This window comes from Chiroxiphia lanceolata, chromosome 2 (genome assembly GCF_009829145.1).
Source record: "Chiroxiphia lanceolata isolate bChiLan1 chromosome 2, bChiLan1.pri, whole genome shotgun sequence".
Classification (NCBI taxonomy): Eukaryota; Metazoa; Chordata; class Aves; order Passeriformes; family Pipridae; genus Chiroxiphia; species Chiroxiphia lanceolata.
This window is the reverse complement of record NC_045638.1, coordinates 42,732,405-42,756,844: the sequence shown is the minus strand read 5'-3', so window position 1 is coordinate 42,756,844 and position 24,440 is coordinate 42,732,405. Positions and strand designations below refer to the sequence as shown.

Sequence of the window (24,440 nt, the reverse complement as noted above, 5' to 3'; positions counted from 1 at the left end):
ATTTGCGCATGATATTTGGGGGAAAATGGGATGTGAAGGAAATTACTGTTAATTTTGAAACAAAATTAAATGCACTGTAAAACTTCCAGCAATATCTGGGAATTTTTTCAATCTGTGACCCAAGAGATAAAAATGCAATTGCCATCAGAGGCTCTTTTCTTTCCTCTAAAGTATGCTTAGTGCAAGAAACCAGTATGAACAGACAAGATGGTGTATACTTCAGTCTGGGCTGTCATTAGCTTAATTCCCATACCATCAAACAGTGGTTTGGGTAAGATGGAATTGGAGATACCTGTACAACACTGTTCACTTTTGAGAGAAAGGAAAGAAATGCAAAGCACTTGAAGGCCCGTGTTTATTTTTTTTTTGTTAATGACATATCTAAGAGTTCAGGGCAAATGTGAGCAAGTGATTTATATAAACTGGCTAGCTAAGTGTGAAACAATGAAGCTGAATGTGAACAAGGGTATTTTGTCTGATTGTCAAGAATATGCACAACACAGTGCAATCTCTATGGTAACCAAATCATAACACTACTAATCAAAGACTATGCCCTAATGGTAAAGGGATAAACAATTGCATAATGGCAGTATTTATCTAAGAAATTAGATTCTTTCAAGCAACATGAAACTCTACAAAGCAATCACATATCAGAAACCCTTAGATGTATTGTAAGTGACAATAAAGATAAAAGTCTACCTTTAACTAAACCAAAAAAAAAAAGTTCAGAATAAATATGTCTTTAATGGCCTCTGTCCCCATGAATAATTGTTTTGTTCTTCAGTGTGAAAAGGATTGAGATTGCCCTGTTCTTCCCCTGTATTGTAGATTTTTCTTTCCTAATCATCCAGAAGAATCCATCAATCTGCTATCACAACCTGCTTACCATTTTCTCAAGCATGCAAAGGTAGGGAGATGGAATGAACACAAGCTAGTACATAACTCTTTATGCTTTTCCCAATCAGCAGTTATTGTTATACTTTCCTGCTTTTCCACAAAATAAAAAGGACTAAAAACCATTTACTGTTTAAAACAAGAATGATTTATGGACACCTTGTCCCAGAAACAATTCATTTTTATACCCAGCATTCACTGAAAGGCATATATGACATGCCTCGACATATCAAGATGTCATTTTACTGTTGATATTTTCTTTTCAGTTTGTTTTGTGGAGGCCTTTAGAACTTCCTAAGCACTTTCAAAGCATGGTTACTGTAGGTCTAAGAAGTATAGCAGATGCACAGAAGGAACCCAACTGAGAAGCAGATACAGGGTAGAACTTTGTTCTTAGAGCTGTTGTCATGTTTCTCTGGTGCCATTCCATCAGTTCTTTGCTGTGGCCCATCTTTTGCTGCTGACTCACAATACTGTAATACTTCTGCTTTGGCTGCAGTTTCCAGCATCATGGCAGTCCTCTATTTCAACTTCAGCAAAGCAGCCTCTCTCCAATATGCTGTTCCCACTATATCCCTCTGAAATACTTTTTCATGCAGCATGCACATCCCTTTCCAGAGCTGCTCTTGATGCTACAGAGGAAGTCTGGTACTCATTCTTCCTGGTCAGAGCCTTCTGACCAAACAGTGTGCCTCTGAGTGCATCCATTGTCTAGACCTGCAGTCACATCTTCCTGCAAACCCTTGGCATGGTGGGAAGCACTTAAAAACCTGAAGCAGATGGCAACACTAGTCTGAGTACCTGTAAAAGCCACACTAACAGAAGATGCTTTTGTAAGGCAAGCTCCTTCGCATTCCCAACATCTTTTTGTCTGCTCCACAGTAGATTACACCCTGCTGAAAATTAATCTGCTTGAAAACGGGATTCTGTTTCCAACCACCTCCATCCTTCCCTGCATCTGTCTATATATTCCCTGAGCACCAGCTGGCATGGAGCAGGACGAAATTTTGTCCCGAGTGGTATGGGGGAGATTAAGTCCCTTTTTCAGTTGGTTTTAACAGGTTTTTTGACTGCATCCTGATCTGGGCAAGGCACAGTTGGCCAGTCTTCTGAGACTGCTTTCTCATTTAGAATTTCTCGGAAGTTATCTCCTCCATGCATAACATCCAAGTCCTCTTTTTCACTACTCCATGTAGATATCCAGACTGCGTATTGCATCCAGGATAGCAGAAGGACAGGAGAAAGTGCCTGGGGAGGCACATGAACACTGTTGTGTCTCTTGTTGCTCCTTCAGGCAGCTATCCAGAAGCATGCAATCATGTCATGACCGCAGTCATTATTCACTACATTTCAAAGAACAGCTTTTGTAAATAGAGGTGGATTTTCATTTCTACTGAACCATTTACACTAAAGGAAACCACAAGTATGAGTTATGGACAATCTGCCATGCATTTTTTTTGGTACCTGGCCACTTAGTTCACAGCAAATATATTTTCAGCCCTTGATTAGATATTTTAGACTTTCCATAGGAATGAAGGAAGGAAAAGCTTTGTAGTAAGAGGCATAGTAGAGGTATGGAAATATTTTATATTCTTCCCTCGCAAGACTCTCTTTTGTTTTGAATTGATGAGACTCCTTCTAATCAAACAAAAGAGAAAAGTAAGAACTGTCTTTTCACATAGTGTCTTTTTTACCTAAGTGACTGATGTTTTACTAAAATTTTTATGTATTGTATTTCTGTCAAGAAATTTTGGGCTAAACAAATTCATCTGAAACACAGACACAATAATTTGTTTTGAATGGAAACTCCTCTACAAATATTTGTGTAAACTAACACCAAATACACCAATATTTGCAGAAGAAAATAAACAAATAAAAAAGTTAAGCAATGAAGTTAGTGCAAGAGGTAAGTTGAATTTATTAGCTGTTATATTTCCATATAGAGAGAAATGTTTGAAATAATCAAAATAAATATTTCTGCACCATGGTTTGAGTAAACATCACCAAAAGACCAGACTTGTTCTAGTTCCATTTGTGCAACTCACCTTTGAGAGAGCAGGTTGTCTAACTCGCTTCTCTAAAATAAACTATCATAGAATCACAGAACGGATTGCATTGGAAGCAATCTTAATGATCTTCTAGTTCCAATGTCCCTGCCATGGGCAGGGACACCTTCCACTAAACCAGGTTGCTCAGGGCCCCATCCAACCTGGCCTTGAACACTTCCATGGCTGGGGCATCCATAACTTCTCTGGACAACCTGTTCTAGTGTCTCACCACCCTTATTTCCTCTTAGGAAAAATTTCTTCCTAATATCTAATCTAAACCTACCCTCTTTCAGTTTAAAGCCATGACCGCTTGCCCTATCATCGCATACTCTTGTGAAAATTTTCTCTCCACCTCTCTTGCAGTCCCTCTTTAGTTACTGGAAGGCTGCTCTAAGGTCTCCCTGAAGCCTTCTCTTCTCCAGGCTGAACAACCCCAACTTCACTGCCCTTCTCTGGACCCACTCCAACAGGTCTGTGTCTTTCTTATATTGGGAGCCCCAGACCTGGATGCAGTACTCCAGATGGGTTTCACAAGAGTAGAGACCCCACTTGAAGATGGGGTATACGGATGATATCAATCTGCTTTGGGTGAAAGGAGATGCAATGAAATCAGCATTAGTATCCCGGAGGTATAGCTGAATTACATCAACAGAATTAGCAGAATTTCATCAACATTTGTTATTCTAGTAGAGGACCTGGATTAAGCAGATGTGCAGAAAGATTAGGAATTGCATGAAAATTGGTGTCAAGCACAGGTCTGTGACAGAGGAGGAGCTCAGGTGGGTAAGGAGGGTGAGACAGAGCTGTGGAGCATCTTGAATGCAGAGGCACAAACCTGCTGCTTTAGCGGGGCAGCTGCTTAAGAGGGGATCCAGTGTGAATAAATTCACAGCAAACTTAATCCCTAGACAAACTGGGTGGATGGGATCTGCCCCCAGAGGTCTCCAGAGCTGACTACATCTCCACATTTAATTGTCAGGCAATCAGGGGGGACTATTCAACTAAATGCTTAGAATTGTAAGAACAGGTTAAAACTCAAAGTTACAGAGAATTGATCCCAAATCATCCCCATACCTCCCTAGATTTCCTGGTCTGTTTTTATGACATTCAGCAGTCTTACGGGGAAACAGAGTTAATTCATATTCATAAATCCCCCTTGGATGAAGCTGGAGCTATTAGATGATTTTTTTTTTTTAATTTGGAAAATGTTCATTTTAGATAATCAAAAATTTTGAGGGAGAATTAATACAATGCTTCCCTGGCCACTGGCCTGGCAGCCTCACGAATGTGCAGCCCAGCCAGACAGCAATCTTGCTGTGGAAAATGTTCCATTTTCTAATTTTTCACCCTCAATTAAAGGCATTTTTCCTGCTATGAAAGTTTTAGTGGGAACAGACCTTTTATTTTCTGCAAAACCTATCTCTCTGTTATTATTAATATTTATGATGATTACAGCATAGCAGGCAAGTGACCTTGTGTGATGAACATTAACTTTTTATATTACTTTGATGTTCTCTAGACTGGACAAAAATTTTTACTTTTGATCTACCAATCATTTAAAAGATCGGGACACAGATAATTTAGAAGAATTAAGGAGCTCAAGTGCAGGATTTTTAGAATGTTGCCCCTATCCTATTGATTAGTTCTGTTTCATCGCCATAATATAGTTAGTGCAGCTAGACAAGCATAGAGAAATTGCTCTTTCCTTTCAAGAGGAATGTCAAAACAATAAATAGATTAGTAATACCAACACCATTGATTTGTGACAACCTTGATGTATTCAATCACTTGGGATTCAAACATTTATCTGTGGGGGAAATATCATACCATTTTTGTTTCCTGTATTGAGATTCACTGGGAGAAAATGCTGTTAGGCATCTCAAAATTCTCTGCACAGTGGCAGGATTTAAATGCAATGAGATATCCACAGTACATTTCTATATTAATCAATAAAATGAAAGGCAAAAATCAATTTTGTCTGTGCAACTGTGTGTGACACCTCCTTAAGAGCTGTTCCATTGGGATGGATTCATGCCAGCAAAGACGGTCATAGGTTGATTGTTTATTCATGGCAAGGAAAGACATAAAGCCATCTTACTGACAAAGTATCAGGAAAGATGTTACTCATAGGATGTCTATTCAAAAACCTGGCATTTATACCAGGGGAATTTCAGACCTTAATAGCAATTGTGGCTTCCCTCATAAAAGAGGGGCAAAGATTTTCTTTGATTCAGAGGAAATAAAGGCTGAGTTTACCGAAGGAACTGATGATCATCCAGATATTCTCTGAAAAGATGGCAACACTAAGAAATTTGCCATATGGGCTTGGAATTAGCAAGGTATCTTTACTGTAACATTATGAAATTAATAAAATGTGATCCTCTAGTTTCATATTCTACACCTACTTCCTTGCACTGGAATAAGCAATTATCCTTAACACAACCCCATGTCACTCACAGTTTGGCTTCTAATTCAAGATTTTAGAATGTTAGATTTTGACCTGTGTCATATTTTAAAGCTTACTTTTATCACTTCTTCTTCAATGCATTATCCAAGATGTTATTTCACTGTAGATTTATTCATAAATATAAACATATTTTCTTTGGTGCTCTTTTCCTTCTCTAGTTATTCTGAATATTCAGAGTGAGGTTTTCTAACGATTGTTAAACCAATCCTGTGGTAATATGAACTGAAAAGCTTGGTTTGAGTGACAACAGTCATCTCAAGAACACTTCATTGCCTAAAAGATGTTAGGACTTATTTCATTTTTTCTTATATTCATGACTCGATTCCATTTTATTGCTCAGTCATTCAGTATCATGAAGCCCTTCTCAGATTTTCTAGGATAATCTTTATCTTTACTCTCCTCAAAAATAACACCAGTGTGCTTTTTCATGTTACTGTTTACACCCAGTCCCAGATTGTTTACGAGCAGGTAACAACAGGAAAGTCTTAGGCGGAGGGTCCTGTGGAATTTGTTAAAAATGTCTTTAGAACAAAACTTATCCCAATCTAAGCTTTCTACAACGAACTCAGACTGCAGGCTTGACTTTAGATATGTGAAATGAATTGAAGCCCAACCACAGAATCACAGGAAAAGTCTACATTAGGAAGGGACCTGCAGAGACCTTCCTGCAATCGAAGCCCCTAGATTAGGTTTTTCAGGACTCTGCAGAGCCAAGTCTAAATATTTTCAGTAAGAGAGATTCCATCACATCCATGGCTGACCTATTCCAGGGTTTAATTTTTGAAGTGGTGATTTTTTTCTTATACACAAAAAGAAACCTGTGCCCGTTTTGTCTTCTTCTGCCACTCTATGGGAAGATAGTTTAACCATCTTCTCTGGACCTACCCTTTAGGCACTGAAGACTGACGAGATCTCCCCTAAGCCTGACTTTTGTAAGCTGAACAAATCCAGTTAATTCAGCCTTTATTTGTCAAGTTTTCCAACATTATCATCCAGAGGGGCATCCACTGGATTCTTTTAACCCAAAGAATGGTTAAAAATTCATTGGTAATCTTATTGCAGTGCTGAAGATGCATTACATCCAGCAGTAGAGAGAGACTGAAAGAGAAAAAATTATTCAAGGAAAAGAAAAAAATAGAATGAGGACCAATGTCCTTCTGTAAGGCGGTAAACTGAGAATAAGAATGTAAGTGTTAGGTTTAAACTGGGTTTTTACAGAAGAAGACATTAAAGTCATAGATACCACCACACTTACTCATAGAAAGATTACGAAAGAAACTTTTTACAAGGGCATGTAGTGACATGACTAGGGGAAATGGCTTCAAACTGAAAGAGCGTGATGGATGCCCTATCACTGGAAGTGTTCAAAGCCAGGTTGGATGGGGTTTGAGCAACTCAGTCAAGTGAAAGCTGTCCCTGTGCATGGCAGGGCACTTGGATCTAGATGATCTTTAAGGTCCCTTCCAACCCAAGCCATTCTATAAGATTCTACTATATGATTCTATGCCATGCATTGATTAGATGTTGCTGAAGGGTGAAGTTCTTGAAATAGTCTTGAAATAACAAAAAATTTTTTGAAACAAACTTCTTATAAAAGTAAAATATGTGTCACTTTTCACGAAGAGATAACAGACAGCTCATTAATTATGTTTTCAAAAATGTACTATAAATTCTGCCAAGGTTGGAAAAAGCTCTACTGCACAAAATTTAGAAACATAAGTAGGGAAGAAAAAAAAAACAGTGTAGAAAATATATTCATTGTAAATTCTGAATATGAGACACTTGAAAAATATGTCAGGACTGACATGGGAAATATGAATTATAAATCAGTTGTGATGAAGGGGATAGGGAAATCAGATGCATCAAGGGAATTGAGGTAGTTTTCTGAGTCAGATATATGGGCCAAAAAGGACCTCTGCAAAACAACACTAATGAGATCCATCTCTAAAAGTTTAATTAGTTCTAGACACCACAATACCAGAGAACTCTTTTAAAGGAAATAAAGAAACCAGGAAAAGATCTGAGGAAGACACAGAGTAAGAAAAATTGCATGGAAAGTATGACCGAGCACAAACTAAAGGACATGATAAATGTCTACATATATCTGAGGAATGTAAAAACCAAGAAAAGAATATAAATGTTTAAGATTATATGAAGTAGCTTATTAGAGACAGTTGAGTCAAATTAAGTAGCAGAAAAAATACACCGCAAAACTGGACAAATATTCTGATAGTGATGTACAGCAGACAATGAAATAGTTTTCTTAAAAAACGTGGGAAGAATGTAAAAAGCTATTTTAAAATTTGTCTGCATAGATCTCTAGGGAATTTATACCACAGGTAGTAACTCTGCATGGGCAGCAGAATGGCTGAAAAGATCTCTGAGGTTCTAATGTCTGGACTGTACCAAGATAATGAAAGCTCTATACCCAGGAGATTTTTACTGAGGAAAGGATGCATTAAACAGGAAATTTCAGGCTATGATTTGTTGTCTTCAACCATTTGACCCTATTTCATCAAGAAAGAATCAGAAAGATAGACTTTTTTCAGTGTTCCAAACTCCACCTATCTTAAAAGAATTGTGAACACCAGTCTATGTTAATACAAATTTAATTTATAGCAGGTAGCACACAGGCATGCATCAGTGGGGGTTCTTTTATTTACTAACATTTTCTGTGACATCTCTTGGCATATGGAAATGTCAACAAGACAAAGATTTTATAAATGTATTACATTTTATTAATGGATGCATGTCAAACATTCAGACAGAATCCTCAACATTTAGCAATAACATTTGCTAAAAGTCCAGTTCAGAAGAACAGCTTGCATCCAGCTGCTGTAGCGTCATGGCAAAATAAGAACAGTAGACAGGGATTACCATTGTGCCTAGCCCTTGCTATTTTATTTTTTTTGTGTACATGAACAAAAATAAAATATAATCTTATAACAGTGTACTACACTCTGTAGAATTGATCAAAGTTATAGAAAGACAAAGAAGAAAAGTCATTTCTATATAGTCATTTTTTTCAAACATGGAAGAAAAATTTATGTTATGTGAAATGCTCAAAAAAACTCTAACGAAATTGCAGTTTACCCAACAAAATTCATTTTGTTTCTGTCAGATGCAAAAAGATGACAACTGCACGTCAATAACTTTTTCATATATATATTGTACATGATATTAAACTAATTTCTTGAGTTACTCTATGTGAGAGACAGAGGAAAACCTAGAAGGAGTAATGAAAAATTATCCATTATTATAGAACTGCTTATGGAAAACTTTAGTTTATTAATACTGTTGACAATTATTTTTTCCCTTTTTTTATGGGAAGATTAAGTGATACTGTCATGAATGAACATGGCTACATAGCTGATCAGAAATATCAAACCTCACATTTTAATTCTTAAATCTGCAAATTTTTATAACTGAAATTAAACGTAGATAACAAAAAACTAGATCTGATTATCTACATGCGTTTTTAAATTTTGCCTTTTTAATTAGTTGATAATTAACCTAGAAGGGACAATTCTGCATTCCAATCCCTCCTGAAAGAACTTTTGACCTACTCATTACATCATTCTTCAGATATCAGCCCTACAAATATAAGCCAGAAAACTGGATTCGCACCTTCCTAATTATGTGTCTTAAATACTAAGACAGAGACCAGTCTTTCTGCCCAGGTGAGTAGCTAAGCATTCCATAGAAACAGCTTTGAAAGGAGAACTATTGGGCACTTAAGAATAGCAGAGGTAGTCAGGGTGTTTTTCCAGCAGGTAAAAAGAAATTGAAGTAAAACAAAATTGAAATGGAGTATTCCACGTCTTGGTTGAGCTGTGTAAAGGTAGGCACCTTCAGGAGTGCATCCTTCTGCACTATTTCTTTGAAGAACTCCACGCTCCAGGAAGATCTACAGAAATTATAAGCTCAGAAGAATGGATCCCTATCGGACTGCAGCTGTGGCAGTTCATTAGGGAAATGCAGGCAGACCCATTTATTCACATACCCACCTCTTAAACCAACTCCCTTGAACCATACCCTGGACCTCATGACCATCCAGACTCTGTACCCAGACCTAAACCCTTCACCAAGTGTCAGCCCTTTCTTGCAGTTGGTCTCCTACTTGCTAGATCATCCATCAGCTTGAAGTTTGCTAGCAGGACATATGTTCTCTTCCCTCAGTTTTCCCAAGCTCTCTTCCCTCAGTTTTCCCTTCTTATTTTGTTCACCTACATATGCTGATACTTTTTACCTTCAGAAAAGTTTTGCCTCACATACAGCAGTTTCTCATGTTTTTCTCAAGCAGGGACTAGTCATTTCCCTGCATACCTTCACAGAGAAGCTTAACTGGATATTGATAACCGAATATCCAAAAAAGGAATATTGAGATCGCCTTTGCACAGGTGCAAACATGAGTTTTAAGAAAAGTACCTTCTCCCACATTTAAAAAAAAAAAAAATAGAACTTAGAAAATTATGTTAATATACCAAAGCATATGTAGAGCTTAATGATAGTCAGAGAGGAAATCTGTCAATTTAGCCTCATCGGAAAAGAACCATACACTGTTCTCATATGAATAATAATTTGAAAAAGGAACAATGGACCCTAAGAAAAACAGCAGTTTTGGCATTACTGCCATGCCTTACTCTGATTTCCTTACTCTCATCTCCTTTAAATGTGAGGTAGAGTTTTACGTCCCTCTTCTTGAATTTTCTTAGTAAATCAGAATCTAGCAGTAAAAGCTTTGGCAGAGTATTACAGGAATGTATTTCCACTGTTATTATATTTGTAAAAAGTCAATATGTACCCATATTTCACTTTTCAATTTTTAGTTTTTAATTTGTTTCATTAGTTTACCATCTAACGCTTCAAAGATTTTATGACCACTATATATACTATATTTAGTGTCATGATGGAAAACTCACTGAGTTTTGCCTATGTGACCTACTAAACACAATCCAAACTCCTGCCTTCCCTTGCCCTTGGTCAGAAGGTTGGGAAGCTACCAAATGATCCCTGCCTTGCAGCCCATCATATCAGTAGTCATATCCTTTTCCAGAACAGTCATTGCCACTCTCAAGGTCATAGTCAACTGCAACAAACTGCTCAGGCTGTTTACAACTGATTAGTCTGCAATGCATGGACTTGTCCATAGACAATCCTTTGAAGTTTCCCAAATAAAAATTTATCCTAACATTCTTCCACCAACAAGTATGTTAATAAGCACTTCACAATTCTTCTTAAGTAAATGTAAGACCACATATAGGAGACTAGAAAAATATAGAAAACTCGTAATCAGAAATTTAAGATAAGATCTTCCTCCTTTTTTTTTCCCCCAAAACAAAATATACCTTAAAATTTTGTGAAGGGCATGCAATTTTGTATTTTGCTATTCTTTATCTCCCTGACAAAACAACATTTGTAGAGACTTCATCCACAGATCTTTTTCTGGACATCTCTGAGGAAAGCTCAGCCACTCCTAGAACCTCACAGATAATGTTGAAGTAGAAGAGCAACTGTGTGCATGAAAGCAAAAACTGATGTCACAGCCAAACTAACAGAGACCCAAAAAATTCATTTCCTTATCAGCCTCCTGAGTCTTCCCTATCAGATCCTCCTTGCACTTTTTTGATGATAGAAGGGTGACAAGAAAAAGGAGGCAATGATTGTTCTTACAAGAACTTTGTATTTCAGTCTAGTTTTGGGGTTTTTTCACTTATCGGATATCTAATAAATCAGTATCCTTTCTGTGAGATCTCTTTCTTATATATTGCTTAAAATTAAATAATGTCCTTCTAAAAGCCAAATACCTATGGTATTTCTTGATGTGGACAAGGGAATGCAAAACAGTCAGAGCTGCTGACTCAGCCAGGAGAAACATTCTGGGGTCTCTGGGACTACAACCTTGGACTCCAGTAGATATGAGTGTTTTACTGCATCAGGAAGGTCCCCACTCCTGTTTTGAGCAACATGCATCTAGGAGAGGTCAAGACCAGTGGCACCAATGGTGAATCTGGTGTGCCGTATGCTCTGTACTTTCTCAGGACCATTTTGCAACTCTGTGTCCTCAAGTGAGCAATTAGTCACATTTATTGTTTCCAAGTCCCTAAAAAACCCAAAATGCAAGAATTACTTACCTAAACAGAGATCCTGATCCACTCATCCTAGCTGGTAGCTAGATGCCAGCTTTTTGCCAACTGCTATAGTATATATGGAGGGGGAAGAGATGTCCTGATAAAGCAGATTTTGAAAATGCAAAAGAGGTAAAAATAAAAAACATGTAATTAAACAATACAGTCTAAGTATATTAACAAGATAAAAAGCCCCAGGTAGTCAATTAATCAGTTTTCAGATTTTTATGGCACAAACAATAACTAAGCTCCTCATATCTTCTGTTTGACCTGATTGAGAAATTCTTAAATACACACAGAGTCACACAGAACTAAGCTCGGCTTTCTTCCAGTTCAAGGGTCTGTTCTTATAAATTAATATTTCAAGGCTGAGGCATATAGATTTTCTTAACTTCATTTGAAATCTTTCCAGCTTCTTATGTAATAATATTCACAACATTTTTAGGAGACAAAAAAAGGACTTGGGACAAGAGTGTTTTGTTTGTTGATACATCATTTTAGATTTGGAGAGCTACTGTCTGGTAAGGACCATCACAACATTTTGACTGTTCTGTCATAAATCTCAGATCATTACATTTCATCTGATTTTCACTATATTCAACCTAACAACTTCCATTTCATTCAATTGCACAGAATAGCTAGTGTGTATATATTGTATGTGTTCATATAGAACAGTACAGGTGAATAATAAGGTTTAGCACTGGATTGAGGGTTAGGTTTGGCAAACAAGAGGATTCAATCTAATGAGCTGAGGAAATATTTTCCAAGGGAGCAATTCACCTTGTGGGGTGTTTCTTTCTAAAATTCAATGTTAAGGATGAAATATTCAGTCTTAATTTAAATCTGAGGGCTAACTCAAAAAATTAGTAGACTGAAGCTAGTTAAATACAGTAGTGATTATGTTCCCAGGGGGCCTGCACAGTTACAATAATAAGACTATATTAAGTTCTTCAAGGCTTCTCTCAGTCTGCAGCTGTCAGGTATCATCTGGATGTGTTTGACTTAATATTATGAACAGCATGATGGTTAGAGAAAAGGTAGAAGAAAGAGCTCAGTCAGACAGAGACTAAGAAAATCATTTTGGCATTCATAGAAGTGGCACTTGCTCATCGTCTTTTGCTCAACTGAACTTGTAGTACTCCTGCCAGAAGGAAACAGGAATAACCCAGCAGTCCAGTCACTGCTAAATCAACCATGGCCCCACACAGCTGCTTAAACTGATGACAAAATGAGTCCTCAAACAACATTAGTTTTCCATTTGTGCAAGAACTCATCTGAACTGTGCAATTGCCCAAGACTTCTAGTCTGAGCTGATCCCTAAAATGAGCCTTAACTGGAAGCACAACTTGTGTCAGCCTCAGAAATAATGTTTCAGGAAGAACCAGTTTTACTTTAGCCCTTCAAGCATCTCTCACCGCAGCATTTAATCCATTTCTCACACTCTTCCTCTTCAAATATGTTCCTCTGTAGGCCTCTAGTTTAGCATTAGTCCTGTCCCACTAACCCCAAAATAAAAATACAAACTGCTGATATAAAGATGTACCTGTCATCAGTAAAGGTGTGAATATTTCAAATCATATTCTCCCTTAACCCATGGTTCCTTAGTCATATCCTTATAGATACAACTAAATAAGAGATCACAAGGCTCTAATGGCAAGTGTTACTGTTGGCTCACACCCTCACTGCTTCAGGCTAGCTTCTCCAAGCATTTGGGCTGAGAATAGTTACCTGGAGTGGTTCAGACTCATTCCAAATCAGAGAAGGAGACAAGCAGTTAATGAATATGGACAAGCAAGGATTTACTTGCTCTCTTCTTTTCTCTTCTTTTCTTCATTTTCTCTTCTTTTCTTCTTTTCCTTTCTTTTCCTTTCTATATAGCAATAGCATAGAGCTATAGCCCATGCAACTGAAATATAATACTGTACTCTAACCTTAACTTGAACCCAAGTTCTTGAACTCACCATCAGACCTATACCATACTATATCAAAGAAAGAAGCCCGACATAACAAAAAGTTCACCTTTAACATCCAGGAATTACCCACGTTCCTCAGCCTCTGCCCAGTTCCAGTACAGAGACATATATATATATATAAATATATATATAAATATATGTAAAGACTAGGCTTAAAGTTCAGAAAATAAAAGCCGGTGAAGGATATCTTTGTAAAGATACAAGCTCTCTAAGCCAGGAAGAGATTTTTCGTTTGCATCTCCTAGAGCTATTAGTTTTGAAGCTGAAGGCACTTGGCTTGAGGAAAGGCTGTTTCTGCAATCAAAGCTGTGGTTCTTGTCCGGTTAAGGATGATGCACTTTTCTGCCACATATCTGAGATTTCACTTCAAGATTTAATTCAGAACTAGTGTCCCATGCCATCAGAAGAAACAACAAGTAGATTCAAGCCACTACCCATTCTCGTGAGAGGTCTGCAGCAACTACCTATTTACTGAATGCTGATTCAACAGAGTCCCTGATCCAAAACATGTACTAGAGCTTAGCACTAGATGTGTCCAACCTACTAGTTTCCAAACTAAAGTGAACTTGTACAAAGAGGTACCTGTCCTTAAGCTGTAGTCTACTCCTACCAAAAAAACCCAAACCAAACCAAAAGAAAAAACCCCAACCCCCTCCTCGTCACTGTTTTATTCATTTACCCTAATCTTTATTCTAATCCTGAATTTAACGATCAAAATCCAGCCATCAAGACTCGTGCCCTAGCAATGGCTAGTACTGATTGTGGCATCTAGGATTTAGCCACATTGCTCACTAAGTGCTAAAGCATAAATGTTTTATACAAGTCACTCAATGTGTGAGGAAGAAAATCCTTTATAGCAGTCCACACTTAGATATTCTCTTTGCATGTGGAAAAATGGCTTATTGCAGGAATCTGTAAGTATATGTGTGTGCATGTGTATATGTATGTGTGCCTCAGTGTGTATGAAAACTGTTTCCTCTATCAGAGGTAGTTCCTGTTTTCACCATTTCCCACTGGAAAGAATTTTAAAACAATGTGCAGGCAAAATAACATCTCTGTTTGAAACCAGTTTCCTATCATCTCACCACTTCTCACCGTTAGGAACAAGTGCTATATGCCCCACACCAAATAACTGGCATTATACTCTTTTCGGCCTAGAAGTACTGTGAAATATTAGATGTAAATTTGCAAAAGTGCTTAGTTACTACATGCCAAGTAATTCTAGCTTCAGTGGGATTTTTAGGCATGCACTGACAGCACATAAACATATTGTTGCCCTCAGATCAGGCTATGCACGGGAGTGTGTGTCTCAACTGCTTGGCTGAGACACCAGCCACCTCTTCCCATACCTCCGTGCACATGTGCTTCTGTGGGGAGGGAGAAGATGGCCATGCAGGTTGGAACAAAGTTCTGTGACTTTCAGCCAAGCGTGGAGCTAATAAACACTGCTGTTGGGGCTACAGGGTGCTCCAAGCTTTCTCCACAAAGAAAGATTTTTGTTATCATGTTAAAGTTACAAGTGGCATGTGTTTAAAGCTAATTAGATGCTGAAAACTTTTAAATTATTTTGGAGACGGGCTCTAATATAAATTAAGTAAACTTTTTTTTTAATTGGAAACATACAAAGAATATGTTTCTCCATGCAGCTTACAACCATGTTTTGAAAATGTAGCAAGGCAAACATGGTTTATACCTATATACTATGGCAGAAATCCAATATTCATCTGCTGTTCATATTGCAAGAAAATGAGATCATTAAGGTCAGAAAGAACAGCTGCTTTAATTATAACACCCTGATATATCATATCAAAGTTTTCATCATCTCACACAAACTCTAAGAACATACACCAAGGATTCATTTCTATCATCCTGTTTTTTCTTGGGAAGGAGATTACATAGGTACACTCCAGAGCACTGGTTGCTTCAAGTGATGTGAGGTTATGTAAAATAATTTTACCCCAAGTTCAATAATGCCATGTCAACTAACATTAAGATAACTTTCACAGTCTTTATTCCTCTTTTTGTGGTGGCAGCAGTAGAAAAAGATATTTTTGGCAGCTGGGAAGCTTCCCTGCAGGCTTCACGGCCTTGCTGCCACACATCCCCACAGGCTCCTGCTCAGGAGCGCTCAGTACCCACACCTACAGCTGGCAACACTGATCTGCCTGAGGCACCCAAAGGTATCCCTTCTTTAAGGGAATGGCTGCTTTGTGTTTTAACAGATGCTATGCTTCTGGTAGCGGAGAGATTAGAGGGACCATTCAACATTGAATCAGTCATGGATCCTATTGATGTCAAGATTTCTGAAGCCATCATGAACATGCAAGAGAACAGCATGCAGGTGTCAGCAAAGGTACTGTGTGAGTCGTGCCTTCTCTGTTGTTGAATGCCACAAGCGGGGGGGAAAAACATCTCCACCAATTTTTCTGTCTAGACTATTAAGAAAGATTGTCCAGACCACCAGAAATTGCTTTTCCTTGTTCAACAGTTTACCAGACTGCCTTTGAATTCTTCATCCAGTTAAACAAGCTAGAACTTTTCAAAAGGAAGTGGAAGGAAGAAAGCTACCATTTATTAAACTTCAAATTAATAGCTGTAAGAGATTTAAGGAAAATAGAGAGTGCTGAAAATCAGCAGTAATTCTGTAAGCAATAGCCTGCAGAGTACACCTGGTAACTTCCACTCGTGTCTCATCTGTGATTCTCCATATTAGCTTCCAAACACATTTTGATCTGTCTAGGTCAGAGTGAAGTGCAATGTGTTTGAGGTGAATACACAAAATGTTCCATTTAACCTCCTTTAATAGCCACTCGGGGGAAATATTACATTGGACAGTCTCCGATTACCAGACCTCAGTTTGATAGAGTTTTGTCTGGATTCTGACACAAAGATAAACAGAGCTAATGATACCAGCTTCCTCCTTTCCATTTTTAATGTGTGTGTGTATACACAGATCACCATCACCTCTGAACCCCTGTTAATAAGATCCTTCAAATTCAGTAGCAGGTGCTGTTGAGCCAATAGTCAACAATTAATGGCTCTCCCTTAATACTCATCAGTGCACTGTTGCTGAAATTCTAAAGTCAACAGTTTGCCGTGTTCTCTGCATTAGGAGTTTCTATCTTGCATTTAACTCCCAGTAGTCAGTTGGGTGCTGGCCAGGTTGCCATCTCAGTCAGTGAATTTCCATTGCATGGAAGGAAGCTGCTGTAGCTGGGAAAAATGTGGGGAAAAAAGGCAGGAGGCTGAGGTTAATATTCTTCCTGCCAACCCAAATTAGATGTTTTTTATGGGCCCGGTGCTACAGATTTTTAAGGGCTTCTTTCAAGATGCTTTTTACTTTCAACCTACATGATGTTTCTTGGATTTTAAAAGCAGAGTACATCCTGCATGATGAGACTTTGTTCTGGCAGCAGTGATCAAGTGATCCCAAATATTTTGGGAATTAAAGGCTAGCTTCAGCAAACTCAGCCCTTACCTAACAAAAAATATTTTCACTGAAAACTCACTGAAGGTCCAAGTGTACATAATTTTCCTTTTTACTTGTTTGATTTTCACAGTTTTCCTATTAGTTGGGAAGCTGCATCCCCTGCCAGAGTCCAATGACATATTGGCATGAGCTCATCTCACTACTCATTTATAGCAGAGCAGACTGTTTCTCCTGCCCCTCACAAATATTTGCTGTAGAGATTGATTGCAATGCCATTTGCAATTCAAAAGCTTTTCCTCTAAGAGAAACCTTAGCCAATAATTTTTTAAATATTGCAGAACTGAAAAGAAATTATATCAGTAAAATTTATTGTATTATATTTTCATAGATAAGAGAGCTGTCTATCCTTGAGGGACCTTTGTGTATTTCTGTGTTTCCTGAAATGTGATTTCCTTGATCTTCTTGGTTATATCAGTCTTTATTCAGGTCACGTGAAAATGCTTTTTTCTTTAAAAAAATGTATAAGAAGGCAAAGGCTTTGGGCTTAGTGCTGTGCTCTTCCTTGCCATGTCAGATCTGTAGAGATGATAAACGAGTAGACTTCGAATCAGTCCTCTGTTGTCTAATTTTTCCCCCTATACATACTGACCTCTTAGAGCTTCAGTGAAAATGACAGATACCTTGCCAGATGTAATGGGGTGCATGGAATGCAATTGCAGACCTAATGTGGGAGAAAAGCCATGCTTGTCAATTATTCTGAGATGTTGCTCAGGAAGCTTCAGGTAGGGTGTTGAAATCATGTTATTTTCTCTTTCTTCAAACAGTTTTGTATCTTGTATTTGAGTGTACCTACTGAAAAAAGTGGTGACTAGGAATCACAGCTATTTTTCCACAAGTCAGTCAGTGCCTTTTTACAGTGGGAAAATGGCAACGCACTAATAATGTTATGCCTGGAACACCCACATACACATAGATTATTTTTCACCACTGACATGCAGCCTTTTCTGCCTAAAAATCTGGTTGATGTCTGAGAGAAGGCTCTATGCTGAAAAAGCAGAATTTTGGACCACATTGTATAATGTTGTTTCTCTTTTAAAAAGAGGAGAAAAAATGGAAACAAAAAGTTTCTTCCTCAAGGAGCTCTACTACTACATCCCCTTTGTGGGCTGAAGACCCAGAATTCATTTAATCCAAAATCCATATGCTCCTGTTTCAAATATTTATATAAAATTGCCCTATTCCAAAAGTCATTAACATTAACTTGCACTATCAATTTGTCTTTGTATTACAAAATTATATTTTGTATTATAACAGCTGCAATTATATATTGAATTCTATTTGAGAAAAATAGATTTTTTTTATATAATAGAGTGACTGTACATTACTGTCCATATGGAGGCACAATTAAGTGAGCAACAACGTACACTTTCCAACATATTAAGTGTATATAAATAAGCAACAATGCATACTCTCATGTGAATGAAGTCTTCAATTTTAGACATCAGCAGAAAAATACAGCATAAACTTTCTAAGTCTCCATTTTTATGGTTTGGCCCTCAATTCTTCACTTGATGTAGTACTGAAGGCCTTATCCAATATCTTTTCCCTATAAATATGCACCTTCTGTTCAGCACTATTTTTCTGAGAAATAGTCTTCATGGTTACAGTTATACTAATAAATAAAAGGGGGATAAGGACCGTGGTTGATCTTGGGGCCAAAGTGTCACAGCCTGATTCATTTCTGTACTGCTGAGAGCTACTTCTGGAGCTGTTTCATTCTGCCAAGAGCAAGTTGGAGCAGCCCAAGAAATAGCCAACAAGTTAATAATTAATCAGTGCAGACAGTCAAGGCTTATGGCTTGAGTTCACTCCCTGTCTTTCATTTCCTTAGAAGATGAAAACCCTCTGTCTTCCACTCTTGATGGTGTACATCAATATTGAGATAGAGAATTATAGAGATGCCACATGTACCTCTTCCATTTTTGTACTTCCAACCAAGGACATACAGACTCAGTCATATCCCAGTATCTGTCACTGCATAAAATGGAGCATCTCTGTTCCTAGGCCAGTAAGTTTTCTTGTTTCTGTCATGATTGTGGTTGATTCTTCTAGCACAGTTCACATTGACCAGGTACCAGTATTATGTTAAGATCCAATTCATCCTGAGGCTGCAATCTTTCCGTTTTCCTAATATTTGTCTGCAGTTTATATTCAGCACTGGTGGTCTAGAAAGTCTGATTCCAAAGCTCTAAGCTTCATGGCTGCTCACCTTGCACATCTGTCATGTCCCTGAATGACAGCCACACACGGTCCTTGTTTTGCCTCAGGGAAAGTCCCATTCCTGACAGCTGTGATAACTGGAGATACTTGTCAAAAAAGGATCAATGGTCTAGAAAGCCAGACCTCAAGGCCCAAGGCCTTTCTGCAAGAGAAATCTATGTGCTCTGAATCAGACCAAAGTTTCCCTTCTCCAAAAAAAGACAAGGACTGAAGATCATCAAAAGCAGCTTCCATAGATTCATCATCTAACACCTGCAGCCATTCTTAGAGAGCACCTTCTGCAAACCAAACCACACAGAGTGCAAAACAATTAGCCTGGGCTGCCTGAGATGCCTCTCAAGACATTGATACCTTTTAGCAGGCTGTGTGATCTGGGTCTACCCAGACTACAGTGGTGTTCCCTGAAGGTTGCCTGTGGCAGAAGTCAGGGTGCAATAGATTTACCTTGGATTTTTCTTGTAACAGCTGAGACAGGATATCTTCTTTATTGAAATCTTTTTGTTATTCGCCAGTGACACCTTTTTGGTATTTGAACAATATAGTGACAAACTCAGCACTCAGCAATATGTTGATTATTTCTCAGGCAAAATTTTTACATTTTGTATATTGTTTCCCATGGCTCAGCTCATATCCAAGACCTGGTCATAGCATACATTTACCTTATTCTCACCCTCATTCTCCCTGAGGTAACTCAGGTAGTCGTGTTAAGAGACTCATAACATATAAATGCTCATTTCAATCCTGGCCAAAACAAGCATGTTTTGAGGGCCTTCACAATTTTCCTGTAAGACTATCAGTACCATTATCTTTCATTCCTGCTTCAACTCAAAAGGTAAATCCTACATCTGCTCCCTTTTAACATGAATGACATCTGCAGAGATTGCTTATTCACGAGAAGTGGAGGAAAACTCAAAAAACAGCAGAAAAGATGTAAGAACATCCTTCTTTTTTCTCAAAATGGAGAAAATTCCTGATCTGTTTGCATCAGCATAATCATGTCTTCATTGCTACACAAAACACAACATACTGGACTATTTTTTGCATTTAAAACACTTTGGTTCTATATGTTTGACTGCAATAAGAGTCATTTGGCTGCCATGACAAGATTTTTCCACTTTCATAAAGTCTATCCCATAGCTGAGTTTCCCTTAGTAAGTCTTAAATCTGCTTTTATCTGAGCTGATGGATGTGCCATTTTAACCTATAAATATATGTTCCTTCTTAGCAATTACTTCAGCTAAATGGATGAATGAGTTCCATGACATAGCAGACTACCTATGCATTATTTATAAGGAGGAAATCTTCACAGAACTACATCCAAGGTTCTTCTTAAAATAGTCCACGAGTTTCATATTAAGAAAACCTCTTTATTTATCTGTGTTCTTTCCAGAGCTCTGTACAAGAAAAATAAAATGGCATTTCAGGTAAAAAATCAATACTATTCTATCTGAAGATGAGTCAACGGAGCAGAGTCATATAGAGACACTCAATTGGAAACACTGAGCACTGGCACATGGCTAAACAACAGTATGACTCAAGGCTTCATAGAGATCAAACCATATCCTCTGCAAAAATTAAAAACTTCAAGTTCTCCTGGGAAAAGGATTCTTTTTTTTACAGTATCTACATCCTAGTCCCTTAGTAGATACCTCCATTTAGTCAGCTCAGTAGATGTTGTTCTTCACTGACTCTATGGACTTGCTCTCACTGCTTGGTTCATATCCCTGACCATAGAGATCTGGTCCATTTGAGCTTTAACTGCAGTTCAGTGGGGAATGGCTTTGTGTTAAGACGAACTACTATAGATGCTGATAAGAAAAAAACTCAAGGAAGTTTTGACCTCCACCGCCTAAAATTGAAGCTCAGATGTATAACTTAAATGTAAACACATGTACACACCTAAATTCAGGTTTCTTCATTTCAAATGGAATCCACTCCCTAAATTCAGATAAAACAAACCACACCAATTATATATAAAATGCAATTTTTTAAAGAGAGTGGATTTATGTTACCAATTCACAGCATATATAACCAAACACATAAATATTTTTCCAGAAATTGCTCAGTATCTCTGAACAGCATTGTGAAGAAAGTACTTCATGTGTTTCTGAGGAAGCATTTGTTAATATCCGTCATCAGCTTTACAGTTTCTGTTCTATCAGTTAATACCAGGATGCAAATTTAAAAGTGTCTCTTGCACTCAAAATTTAGTTACTGAATATTGTATTCTTACTGCATTTCTGCCAGGTCATTTAAAAAGTAAGTTATTTCTTCTTCTGTGATGTAAAAATTATTATCTAGTTTGCATCTCTGTTATTGTCTGACTGTACGTAACTTTGTTCATATAAACCCACTTGCTACAAGTATTTGGATGAAGCTAAATGCCACAAAGTCTATTTTGGGTATTTTTACAGTATGTCATAAGAAAGGTGAAATATAAATTATGGAGGCTTACAGTTGCAGCACATGGTCATACAAGTAGCCTAACAGCTAGCTGGAAAATTTAAGAAGTGCCCTCACTTTCCCCCAAGAATATAGTTGCATGTTTTGGATAGTTGTCCCTTTGTAAGCAAATTCCTGACTGCTTAGTAGAGTCAATGGGATTTCATAGATATCTAAATAAACAATTATGTTTTCAGCATATCACTTATCTTGAGTCAGAAGAAATGTAAGTAAACTTTTGTAAGTGTAATTCATGCCCTCAACATATATCTTTGGCCCTTTAAATTGTACGGTATCCTACACAATCATGTATAAATCCTGAATCCTGTAATCCTATAATCTTCGTTGAATTTCTTCAGAGAGGAAAAATAAGGTTCTTTCCTGGTGAAAAAAGGCCAGAAGTTTGAAAGCTAAAATCGCCTTTCTTTGTTGATTAAGTTAATGTATTGTCCAATAGTCCTCATACTAGGGAGGCTAGAAAATCTTAAGACAGATATTTGCAAACCAGACCAAATGGTATTCCACTCATAAATTAAAAATCCCAATGGCCATACAACAGCTGACTTGCTGGACTTTGAGCAAAAACAGATCTGATGGTCTGACACATATTTAGTATGAATCAGATTTTTTCAGCAAATTTTGAATCATTTGGGGCCTTTAAATTAACATCAGGAAACCTAACTGAAAGCCAGTTGTACTTTATCCTGAAAGAAACAAAAGTCACACCATCCATGGCTACTTCAGGACAGAACCACTCAAGGCAGAAAATATAAAAGTCTGAAGATGAAACATGAGTCTTTTTAATCAAGCTCACAACGTAACTTGTGAGCTTATTGTCTTATTTGCCACTGTAGTGGGTTGACCATGGCTGGATGCCAGGCAGCCATCAAAACCACTCTATTACTCCCCTCTGCATCTGGAGAGGGGAGAGAAAATATAATGAAAGGTTCATGGGCTGAGATAAGGACAGAGAGAGATCCCTGACCGATTACCATCATGGGCAGAACAGACTCAGCTTAGGGATATTAATTGAATTTATTACTAACAAAATCAGAGCAGGATAATGAGAAGTAAAATAAATCTTAAAAACACCTCCCCCTCCCCCTTCCCAGCTCTACCTACTCCACCCCCAGCAGCTCAGGGAGATGGGGAATGGGAATTACAGTCAGTTCATCACACATTGCTCCTGCCACTGCTCAAGGAGAGGAGTCCTTCCACTGCTCTAGCATGGGGTCCCTCCCACGAGAGACAGTCCTCCACGAACTTCTCCATGTGAGTTTGTCCCACAGTCAACAGTTCTCCACAAACTGCACCAGCATAGGTCACTTTTCCATGAGGTGTAGTCCTTCAGGCACAGGCTGCTTTAGCAGGGGTCCCCCAAAGGGCCACAAGGCATACAAGGAAACCTGCTCCAGTGTGGGCTCCTCTCTCCACATGTTCACAGGTCCCTGCCAGGACCCTGCTCCAGCACAAGCTTCCCACGGGTCACAGCCCTCTCTGGGGCATCCACCTGCTCCAGCATGGGACTCCTCCATGGGCTGCAGGGGGGTCTCTGCACCTCCATTGTCCTCCATGGGCTGCAGGGGCACAGCTGCCTCACCATGGTCTGCACCACGGGCTGCAGGGGCCTCAGCTCTGGTGCCTGGAGCACCTCCTGCCCCTCCTTCTGCACTGACCTTGGTGTCTGCATAATTGTTACTCTCACATATTCTCACTCCGCTCTTCTCTGGCCACAATTACATCCACCCAATAACTTTTTTCCCTTCTTAAATAGGTGTTTCTATCACTCCTGATTGGTTTGGCCTTGGACAGCGGCAGGCTGGAGCTGCATGGCATTTTCCCTGCCAGACATGGGGGAAGCTTCTGGCAGCTTCTCAGAGAAGACACTCCATAGTTCCCCAATATCAAAACATGGCCACTCAAACCCAACACAGCCACAGAAAAAGAAGTAATTTGGTCCTACAATCAAAACACATCATCTGCACAGTTTTCACCTCCATAAAGCTCATCCAGGCAGTCTGTGCCTGGCATTAGGGTTTTGTAAAATATATCTTACAAGAAATTCTGGCATTTAATTTTTTTTTCTTCTGAATGAAGGCAAAATGCTGAAACAGCCAAAATACAATGGTCACAAAAAAAAGAAAGATGATTGTAGAACTGAAAAAGTCAGTATGAAGGCATCCTAGGATCCTATTTCATAAGAGCACTTGAAAATTTTAACTCTGTGGATATTCTACCTCTTTTCTGATGCGTAGCTTGTATGACAGTGCCTCTGGGAAATATATTTGATATCCAGTAGTCAAAAGTGCTCTCTGTATACTTTAGTAGCCATCAGATACACAACACTGAAACTTTTTTCCAAACGAAAGCATATAAAAAAATTTCATAACCCTGAACTTATTATTTTTTATACCTAGAAAACAAACACACTAGCAGAAAATAATTACCACTATTGCTCACTCAGTGTGCCTCACCCCTCTTCTGAGGAGAGATTGGTAGGGAATAAGGGAGTTGTCCAGTTATAAGACTATTCCATCACTGACCTTTTCTCTAAGACTACAAATAAGATTACAAGGTAGGAAGAGCTGTAGGGATTATGAATGACCTCTGATTCTGGGTAAATATCACATTTTAACAAAAGTGAAAACAGTTATCAACTAAGTCCTGCCACGAAGAACATCCTTTTGCTCATTTCTCTTCCTGGAAAGACAGCAATTAAGATGTTGTCCTAAATTAAGGGGATTTTAAGGTCCCTATGTGTTTTTATACCTTCACCAA

At 38.3% G+C, this 24,440-nt stretch overlaps 1 protein-coding gene across 1 annotated transcript in view; it reads left to right on the top strand.

Annotated features, from left to right (window-relative positions):
• GPC6 (glypican 6) overlaps positions 1 to 24,440 on the top strand; it is a 772,169-nt gene that overhangs the window by 679,203 nt on the left and 68,526 nt on the right. The window contains exon 5 of the mRNA XM_032679241.1: positions 15,733 to 15,863. Coding sequence (XP_032535132.1) covers positions 15,733 to 15,863 — 131 coding nt within the window. The remainder of the gene's footprint in view (positions 1 to 15,732; positions 15,864 to 24,440) is intronic.